The sequence below is a fragment of the Microtus oregoni genome, unplaced genomic scaffold (genome assembly GCF_018167655.1).
Source record: "Microtus oregoni isolate MIOR12 unplaced genomic scaffold, Mior012 000037F_ref0000500, whole genome shotgun sequence".
NCBI lineage: Eukaryota > Metazoa > Chordata > Mammalia > Rodentia > Cricetidae > Microtus > Microtus oregoni.
Window position 1 is genome coordinate 25,980,008 of NW_024543096.1, and position 10,601 is coordinate 25,990,608.

The 10,601-nt window shown below is 52.4% G+C and overlaps 1 protein-coding gene across 1 annotated transcript; it reads left to right on the forward strand.

Moving 5' to 3' along the window:
* The first annotated feature begins 275 nt into the window (after positions 1-275).
* Positions 276-3,864, forward strand: LOC121433242 (transcription factor Sp9). Its single transcript, XM_041631602.1, has 2 exons — positions 276-418; positions 1,415-3,864. The coding sequence occupies exons 1-2, from the start codon at positions 398-400 to the stop codon at positions 2,849-2,851; spliced, it is 1,458 nt and encodes a 485-aa protein (XP_041487536.1). The 5' UTR covers positions 276-397; the 3' UTR covers positions 2,852-3,864.
* The last annotated feature ends 6,737 nt before the right edge of the window (positions 3,865-10,601 follow it).

The following is a 10,601-nucleotide window of genomic DNA, read 5'->3' on the forward strand; positions in this document are numbered from 1 at the left end:
TCTCAACGGTACTTAAACCTGGCTTGGTACGTGAGTGTGTGTAAATTTTTAATTGCACTGTAATTTCTTCTGTCCCCAGCCCGCCCCCCTCCCACCCACGCCCGCAGACTTGACTGGCACGCGCCAGGAGCCCGGGCTCGGGCCCCTCGGCGCGTCTGATTGGCTGCGGGGCAGCTCCCGTCTGCTCTGCCTGCGCCCTCATTGGGCGAGAGGCGCAGTCAGCGGCACTTCAAAGCGGGCGCTCCTCGCACTTAGGCTGAGTTTTGCCGGCGGGAGCCCAGAGTCCGCTCGGCGCGAGCGCGGGACGCGGGAGCCGCGCGGGACCCGAGCTGTGTTTCCCAGCAGCCGCCAGGCTTAGCACCGCTCCCGGCCTCGTCGCGCAGCCAAGAGACCTGCTATGGCCACGTCTATACTCGGGGTAAGTAAAAAAAAAAAAAAGCCCTGCAACGCAGTTGCTCGTTTTTTGTTTTTTGTTTTTTTTTTTTTTTTGTTTTTTTGACTGGAGTTATGTTTTTCTTTATGGCTTCTCTGGGTCCTCGGCTCCTATGAAACTGTTGCTGGACCGCAGCCTCAGGTTCCTTTTGAACATTTTCCACATTTCCGGAACTGATCTTTTCAAGTTATTGGAACCTGGGGCACTGCCTTTGCAAGCAAAGAATTTAAGCAAATTCCCTTTTAATTGGTTTTAAAGCAAAGCTGAAGGTTTCTTTTCCTCCCTTTGCCATTACCCCACCCCCTTGCTTTCGGGTTGCATTACAGGACAGTGCTTTCAGAAAAGTCTTGTTTTGCAGGCCATGCAGTTACATTAATAAACATTTACATTTGCGTGGCTCCCCAGTTTGCCCTTGACTTTGAAAGCCGTCACCGGGCCGTTTATACTCGGATTATTTTTGTAACTGCGTGTGTGTGTGTGTGTGTGTAAATATTAAAACCACGTTTATGAACTATAAAAGAAAATAGCTAAGCCGAAGCCACTCATGCGAGGAGTGCTCTAAGTTTCTCCCAGCCCTGGGCCGCTATTTCGGCCATCCCCCTGTCCTCGCGTGTTTGTTGTCTGTGTTTACCTTCGTGCTACACCCGGAAGGACGACTTGGGGGCTCCTGGGAGAACAGTGGGTTTATGGCGTCAATCCAAGTCTGATTCTAGACAAGGGTGGCAGCGAACTAGGTGAAGGAAACCGAGGCATCTCTGATCTATAGTCTCACGGAAGAACAACTTTCCAGGGCCAGGTCCTCCACGCTTGTGATCGCCTCTGTCTTGCGCGGTGCGCAGCACGTCCTCGGCCAGGGAGCCGGGGTGTCAGGGCGCTTTGGGACCCGCACCGGGCCACAAAGCTGCTCACGGGTGCACTTTGTGTCTTCCCCCCACTTCCTCCTCCTCCTCCTTGCTCCCTCCCCCACCCCACCCACTCCAGGAAGAGCCACGCTTCGGAACGACCCCGTTGGCCATGCTGGCTGCGACCTGCAACAAGATCGGCAACACCAGCCCTCTGACGACGCTGCCCGAGTCCAGCGCCTTCGCCAAAGGCGGCTTCCACCCCTGGAAGCGCTCTTCGTCCAGCTGCAACCTCGGCTCCAGCCTCTCCGGCTTCGCTGTGGCCACTGGCGGCCGCGGCTCGAGCGGTCTGGCGGGTAGCTCGGGAGCCGCCAACAGCGCCTTCTGCCTGGCCTCCACGTCCCCCACGTCGTCCGCCTTCAGCAGCGACTATGGCGGCCTCTTCTCTAATTCAGCGGCGGCGGCTGCCGCCGCGGCCGGCGTGTCCCCGCAGGAGGCAGGCGGCCAGTCGGCCTTCATCTCCAAGGTGCACACGACGGCTGCCGACGGCCTGTATCCGCGCGTGGGCATGGCGCACCCGTACGAGTCGTGGTACAAGTCGGGCTTCCACTCGACGCTGGCGGCGGGCGAGGTGACCAACGGCGCTGCGTCGTCATGGTGGGACGTGCACAGCAGCCCCGGCTCCTGGCTGGAGGTGCAGAACCCCGCCGGGGGGCTGCAGAGCTCGCTGCACTCGGGCGCCCCCCAGGCCTCGCTGCACTCGCAGCTGGGCACCTACAACCCCGACTTCAGCTCGCTCACGCACTCGGCCTTCAGCTCCACCGGCCTCGGCTCCTCGGCCGCCGCCTCGCACCTGCTCTCCACCAGCCAGCACCTCCTGGCCCAGGACGGCTTCAAGCCAGTGCTGCCCTCCTACTCGGACTCCAGCGCCGCGGTGGCCGCGGCCGCCGCCAGCGCTATGATCTCGGGTGCCGCGGCCGCCGCCGCCGGGGGCAGCTCTGCGCGCTCCGCCCGCCGCTACTCTGGCCGTGCCACCTGCGACTGCCCCAACTGCCAGGAGGCCGAGCGGCTGGGTCCGGCCGGGGCGAGCCTGCGACGCAAGGGGCTGCACAGCTGCCACATCCCGGGCTGCGGCAAGGTGTACGGCAAGACGTCGCACCTGAAGGCGCACCTGCGCTGGCACACGGGCGAGCGGCCCTTCGTGTGCAACTGGCTCTTCTGCGGCAAGCGCTTCACGCGCTCGGACGAGCTGCAGCGGCACCTGCGGACTCACACGGGCGAGAAGCGCTTCGCCTGCCCAGTGTGCAACAAGCGCTTTATGCGCAGCGACCACCTGAGCAAACACATTAAGACGCACAACGGGGGCGGCGGGGGCAAAAAGGGCAGCGACAGTGACACGGACGCCAGCAACCTGGAGACGCCCCGCTCCGAGTCCCCAGACCTCATCCTGCACGACTCCGGCGTCAGTGCAGCCCGGGCGGCTGCAGCGGCTGCAGCGGCGGCGGCAGCAGCGGCGGCGGCTGCGGCGGCCTCGGCTGGAGGCAAAGAAGCTGCAACCGGTCCCAACGACTCCTAGAGGTTGGCGGAGAGGCGCGAGCGAGCAAGTAGAGACACCCAGAGCGAGCGAGAGGTTCGGAGGGCGAGCGAGTGGGCGCACGGGAGGGCAGGGGCTCCAGTGACGCCCCCGAGCCCAGGTTGGGCAAGAGGTGGAGCCGCGCGGATCCCCAGGCGGTGGCCGGAGTTCCCCTCCACCCTATGCCCAGGCGAGAATCGAACGCGAAGTCCAGAAACAAAAGCGAACCATCCTCCGACAAAAAACAGGTTCAAAATTACAAACACACACACACACGCACACACACGCTTACACCCCGGAGACCCACAACTGCAAGAACGCACACTCGCGCGCGCACTCACGCAACCACACGCACAAACTTCTCCAGAGAAGAGCAATACACAGAAATGCCCCCTCCCCCACTGCCCATTCCTTCCACCATCCTCTGTCCTTTTCTCAAAAACAAAAACAAAAACCTAGCTACCACTCAGCAAAGGACTGTCAGAACTTTCGAATGAGAACAAACGAAACCTATAGAAACAGACCCTTTGTGTGGATTATATTATATATAAAATGCTCCAAGTCCTGCTTGATGTCTACTTACAATGAGACTTTTTTTTTCCTAAAAAAAAGAAGCATCAAAAAAGGCTTAAGGTGAGATATTCAACGGGAAGTCTAGCAACAGTTTCTCTGTATTTTATAACATCTGTATAAATAGGGTTCGAAGGATTGTGTTCTCTTTTAATTTCTTGTAAATGTTCATTCGAATAGTTTTTTTTGTGAATTCCTGAAATTCAGGGAGTTTCTTTTTAATTTTCTGATGCACTTTGTGAAAGTCAGTATATATGTAAAAGATATTTAAAATGTTGAGTTACCATTTCACTCGAACACGTAAGTTAAGGTCATCTAAAGAAATTAAATGCGTTTATCTGTATGAAGAAAACCTTGACATCATATTTTCATTTTGGTATTATTAAAGAACTGTGAACACTTTTTCCCCTTAAAAAATATTCTGTTTCCCCCTCAATAATCTTTAATGTGGGATCAATTTTTTTTGTGGTGGGAAACAAATTTCCTTAATGTTAGTTGTAGGCAATGAAGTTTATATGGGCTGCAAAAGCCATAGAACATATACATTTTGGGAAGTCAAAATTATTTATTTGTATACCAACAGCATAAATTAAATTGGGTTATAAGGCCGAGTACTTGTATCCCTTAATGGGAGAGCTAGCAAAAGGTGACATTTTAAATCTTTGGATCGCCTTTTTAAAAAGCAAGGTCTTTGGGCAGTTTTAACTAGGGAGGTACCTACATCTCCCAGAGGGCTCAGAGAGAACTGGTGGATTTGTTTTTTAAATCTGATTTTTAAACAATTTGTGAAAGAAAAATCTTTCTAGGAAAAAAAAATCAGTCTTAGTTTCCAAGGCCCTCTACGTTGGGAGGCATCTCTGGGGAATAAATCGCTAGAGTCAATACCCCGGAAAAGACATTTCATGCCTAAATGAAAATCTTGTTAAATGTTATTAATTTTGACTTAGAGCACACAGCAGCCCCCTGTGCCTTGTATTCCCTTATTAGGGATTCATGTCTTATCAAATATCTAATTAATCTCCTAGACATCATTTGTTCTGGCCAACTTTATCTCAGCTGGTCCACAGGGAAAACTCCAAATATTCTCTGTGACAAAGCTCCCTTGAAGATCTTTTTAATTGTCTAAATTAACTGCACCAAATTTGCATGTCAAACGGTAAGGGGCAACCTGAGATAAAATGTAAACGTTTTAGAAGCCCCAAACTAAGCACTTGATTTGATAACTAGGCTTTTTAATGTTAGGGAAGACAACTGCTCCTTCCCTTTTCAAAGACGGCTGATCTATGCAAATAGTGAATTGGAAAAGCCTAGGTCCCCTCGCCGTCAAATGGCCCTCGCAGGTTATTTGAATATCAGTGGCTGCTTCTGAAAAGGTTCAAGGATGCTCTCTGCCTTCTTTGTGATTACTCAGTGCGGCGTCTTATTCTGAAGAAAAAAACTCAGGAATAATTAAAGGCTGGGATCAGGCCTGGGAACACATTTGGGACAGGAATCTCATTTAGACAGTCTCTTTCAAAATAAGGCACAGTTAAATTGACCAGAAGGCAATTATTGAAATGAAAATTATTTTCACTCTCTTTGTCTTCTGACCACCAACTTAACAGCCCCAGTTTAAAAGAGGAAGAACGGAGAGAATGACGAAAGGAAAATTGGTAAATGAGACAATTTCGCAATTTGAAAAAAAATGTTAGTTTGGAAAAGAAAGTACATATTTACAGAATAAAATATTTCTAAAAGGCTTCTCACACAATAGAAACTACAAGCGAAGTCAGCATCAATAAATTTTTCCCTCTTTTTTTTTCTTCATTCCTGGCCTTGGGAACTTAAATGAAGATTTTGATTCTTTGGAAAGAATACAATATCGATATTAACAGTGAACAGAAACTGCTCTGAAAAGCCAAATAGTTCAAGTAGCGGGGAGACAGCAGGAAGGTTCCCAGCGGGGCATCTGCAGCACGCGGTTCTTCATCCTGTGGTCCCCTGCCGCCCCAGCTGCCAGACTCTTCTTTCTCTAGTTTTTCTTCTCTTCCGTCCTTTTCTTTCCCGGCTCCTCCACTCCTACCTGGGATTGCTCCCCCACCCCCCCAGGCGTCTTCGGGTTTGGGTCTGGTCTTGGGGAAAAGCTGGTAGAGGGCGCATATTCTGGGCACTTTGGGCAAAGGCTCTGCAGGCCCGTAGGGTGTCCCGCGCGTCTGGGGGCTGCGGGTTGAAGGCGCGGAGGTGAGTGTGTGCTGGGGGTTCCTGAGAATGAGGGCGCCGGGACGTCGGTCCCCGGCAGCTTTGTTTCTTGTTGATAATAAAGGCAGATCAAAGGGCCTGCTGTGCAGGTCTCGCTCCCGGAGGGGCTCCCTCCGCAGGCCAGTGATCAAGGCCTCTGCGCGCTGCCTCTGCCCCGCGGGTCAGCCCACGTCCATCACTGCGGCGGCTCCGGTGAACCGCGGGTGGCAGCCCAGGCCCCAGTGTCCAGCCAGACATCGAGTGCTCAGGAAGCTGAGCCAAGAGGGACCGGGTCCCTGGCTCCTGTCGGAAACCCAGCAGGGGAAACACATCAGCCCCACTCCCCCCAACTCCAGCTCTAGGAGTCCTCCGGGGCGCGGAGAGCCTTGACCTCAGTGGGTGGCGACCGACAGAAAGCCAGCAGATTGCAGAGAGCGTGCTCCAGAGGCGAGGTCCACCAGCAGGGTCCCCAGTTGAGGAGCCCCTGGGCCTCCCCGGGGCCACCTCGGCTTTCCCGCGGCTTGGGCCTCCCGGGTAGAGTAGATGGGAAGGCCGCGGCTGGGGTTCACGCTGGGAAGAAGGGCAGCGACCTGGAAGTGGGTTTTGTGAAGCCAAGGCTGAGATCTGGGGCCAGGAATCCCACCCCCGCCGTGGTGAGGGAAATGCATTTTCGTTTCAGCGAGTTTCCAGAGATTTCTTGTTTCCAGCTTCCGCGCAGTAGATGAACCAAGATCAAGTTTGCTGGGCCTGCGCCTACCCGGCCCCAATCCACACTCTCTCCAGTATTTTTCTTTCTTGGCGTAGTCTTCCCCCCCATCCCCCACCCCGCGTGCCTCCTGGAGTAAACAGGGTCCTACCTGAGGAGGAAAAAGGAGCAGAAAAAAATTTCCTTTCCTCAAGAACGTTTGAAAATGAAAACATTTGGATGAGATTAGATTGAGCACCTGAACCGCGTGTCTGGACATTCCGTCAAATCGTCACCAGCCGTGTAAAATTGAATTTCTTTTTATTCACATGGAAACTTTATTTATTTTAACTCTAATCTTATTTGCATCTATTATCTGTATTCACCAAGGCTCTCTCTCTTCCACTACAAAAATGCAGATGAAGTAAATCTCACATAAATCCCGCCCATTTGTGTAATTGGTATACTAAGTGTTTATTTTAAGTGAGAATAATTTAGCTACAAATTTTCTTAAGGAATAACATTCTTAACACATTAAAAAAAACTGAAAACTCTGATTTGCTTTTATGTTTGACAGTAGCTCTTGATTCCCCCAAGAGGCGTAGGGCGAGTGTGGCTCTCTGGCGCCATCTAGAGCTCCTGCCTGGGAGGTCCGCGCTGGCGGCCTGGCGCTTGGCTATTAGCGCGCGGAGACCGGCTTCTGCCTCGAACTCCCACAGCCCAAGGAAATCAAGCAAAGAAAAGCGAGGTTTTGTGTTTTCAGTCGCGGACAAGTCCAGTTTTGGGGGAGCATTGCCTAGCAGTGGCTCTAAGGGAAGCGGATTATTTCTAGAACACGCTTACTGGAAAAATCCAAGCAAAGCAGACTAACAAACACCCTGGTTGGCCCGGTCTTAGCTTTCTTTCATTGTCTCATTTAGCATTCTTTCCTAGGCGATTTCAGGGTCTTCCAGCTCTCCTCGACGAGAAAGCCGAACGCTGTCGGGAGCTGTAGTGACGGGGACCCGGGATAGAGATCCGAGGTGGGCACAGCTTGCCTCGAACACTTCGCCCCGAAGCACTGGGATGGAGGGCTGCGGGACCATTGGGTCTGCGTGGACTACCCAGGACGGGCGGGAACGCGATGCACTCAACCAGGTCACCAAGCCCTCTTCAGGTTCCCAGAATCCCTAGGACAGGAGGGAAAAGCCAGGGTCCCGAGGCTATGGCCAGCCTGGACCCAGCGCCCAGCGCGGCAGCCCTCGGCAGGGCTTCGGTGCTTTGGGAGGCGACCACTGCCCGAGTGGGGCGCAGGGGGCATCTGGGCTGGCCGAGGCGGGGCCGTGCGCGCGGGGCCCCAGAGGGCGACTAGGAGCCGCCAGAGCCCTCGCCCCAGGCCCTCCCGACGGGTGCGCACCCCCTCCCAGAGCAGACCCACCCCTTTTGTCCTCGCCTTTTCGAAACCCAAATCTGAAATGAGATAACAGTTGGGGGCGTTGGCCAATTTTCTCTTCTCTGTGCTTCGTCCTGCCTCCCGCCGCCCCCTTCCCTCCTCTTCCTAGTCCACTACCCCTCCCCCACCCAGGAGCCTCCGACGCCTCGCTGCGACTTTCTCCCCCCCCCCCAGCAGTTATTGTATTTTAATTTAAAAAGCGACACCTTCCCACCCCGCGCCTGCCGGAGGAGGAAAGAAATGCAGTCACCCGAAGCTGCAGGGGTGCCGGGCTCCCCAAACTCAAGCCATGGAAACGCAGCGCGCTTCTGGGAACTCAACAGCCACCTTTGTAGCGGGTACTCGGCTGGGTTTGTATTTGCTGTTTTAATACAAACCCCGCCGCACTGCCTATTTCAAAGATGTGCTAATTACTACTTGGATAGCAGGGCGCAAAGTCCTTGTCCATTTCCCAGTACAAAGTAGGTTGCTAGAAAATTTGAAATTGCCTTTCAGCCTAAAGCTGCCTTACCTGAATGTCATAATTACAGTAATTATGTACATCCAAATTACATGCTAATTAAATTAGAATCAAATCGTTCTAAATCGAAATCAAATGAGGTAGTGAAGAATTAATCAATGACAACATAAATAGAGCGCTTCCTTCAGAGATATTTATTGTAACGATCCAAGGAGGAATTTGATCTGAAAAAGTCACCTGTTTATTTACTTTCAAATTAGTAATCAGTTATTATCCCTTCTCCATAATTTTAACCGTTCAGTGCTATTTACCCCCCACCCTTCCCAGACGCTGGAGTTTATAGAAATATGTATGAGGTAAATACATACAGACTTGCCTCCCCGTATATTATTGATATAAATATGTACGGTGTTTGAATTCGAGTTAAGGTTTCCGAATGTCCGTGGGGACGCATTCCTCCAGTGTCAGTTGGCCCGGATCCGGGAAAGCTTAGCGCTTGAGCTGCGGGTTTCCCCAGACTTAGCCTTCCTTTTCTTTGGAAATTCACTGGGGATTTTGCATTGTTTCACAGGCCTCTTGCCACCTCGGGGGTGATTCATGGATGAAAGAAATGGCAGAGTGATAGGGTGTGACTCCCTCGGCCCGCTTTCTTCCGGTAGGTTGCTAGTGAGAGTTGCTATTTTCTTCTTCGTGCCAGGAGCCAGAGATTAGTATTGGCTTTCCTAAAGCTCAGTCTTCACCTGTGGCTCTCCAGAGTGCAGAAAAATTCTCTCGCCTTCCAAGCCACGGCGGGCGAGGACGCCCTGCGACCCGCACAGGGGACACGTGCCGGAGGCCTGATGAGCTCTGGCGGGGACAGGGAAGCAAGGGCCAGGCTCCCGGGAGCGCCGAGCAGCTGCCCTGGCCCGCAGCTTCGCGGAGGGACCTGGAAGAGTCTTCTGGCTGGGTTTGGGCCACGGCGGGTCAGAGCCAGGGTGGGTACCCATGCAAAGAGTTAATCTGTCCCTGTCTCGTAACGCGTGTGAGCAGAAAGGGCGGGAGTGCGCCCCTAAATTCCAGCTTCTACGTGCTGTGCCCCAGGTTGCCAGGTGAGAATCCAGGAAAGGCCCCAGGGAACGCGCAGGGTGCCGCGGCATCTGCGGAAGGACCCACGACACCTGTTCAGGACTCACTCCATCATTCTCCCCGGCCCTTTCCTTCGGGTTCAATGTGATGCACTTTTAAGTGGGGATCTGGTCGATTCTGAAGGCTCGGCACCCCGGGAGTCATTGACAGGGAAGGGTCAGAGGTTTTCTATGTCTCCAGTGGAGGGTAGGCGACCCGGGGACAATTCAGTCGGCCGGATGCTTTTATGGCAATCAGACCTTCGCATCTCCGTCGGCAGCTCTACAGTACCGGGTACACTGTGGGGCTCTCTGGTACTAAGTGGGAGGTGAAGTGTGAAAAACTGGGAGGGTGGTAAGAATTCTCTGCTTCATTTCCTGCCGGCAGGAACCGGGTAGCAGAAACTTCAAGTCAGGAAAGCGTTCAGTTCTCAGGGCCCTTGCTCCTCACGTTTACAAACAGCGTTTCAGATCTGAACGGGCTCCAAAGGCCGCCACTGAAGGCCCGTTAACACTTGTCAAGAACTGTAGTGGACTTTCTCTTTTCAGAAAGTCTAAATAAAAGTGTGTGGTGTTTGTGTGTGTGTGTGTGTGTGTGTGTGTGTGTGTGTGGTCTTAGGTACAGAGTGGAGGATACGGCCTTCCAGAGAGGCTTCCAGCAGCGTCTTGCCCATTAGGTCGAAAGCAACAAATAGTCCTTGAACTCCGATCTTCAAGGCTAAAGGAAACGAAATTCTATGACTGAAACCGAGAAACGCCTACTCCAACAGCAGGACTGATCGGATTCGCTATCTGCCAGTGGCCTCATGAAGGAATCTGGAAGAAATGTCTCTCCATAACCTGTCAGATAAAAAGCTTTTTTCATATTACAAGTGTGCGATTTAAGCAAGATTCCTGTCACACTGCAAGGTGAGCGAGCATTGCTGCCGCTATGGTAGCAACTTCTGCCTATTTGGGCAATTATTAAAGGAAATTATGACTAATTTCCTATGTAGATATCCAGATAAACAAACCCTGACCTCACAACCCGATTTTTTTTTCCTGGTCATTTGTAAATCGACAGTGCCTCCTACAGGAATGAATACGTCAGTGTTGAGTTAAGTGAGGCTAGGGAGATAGGGAGAAAGGATGGTCCCAGAGTTTGACCTACCCATGTAACAAATGTTGAAGGGTGCCCAGACTAATTTAAAAATATTTTTTTCTATCTAGGGTAGGAAGAATATTTCATGTTTAGATTTCTGGAAACGTCACTGTTGACTTTACATTTATCGAACCGGGACTATTCC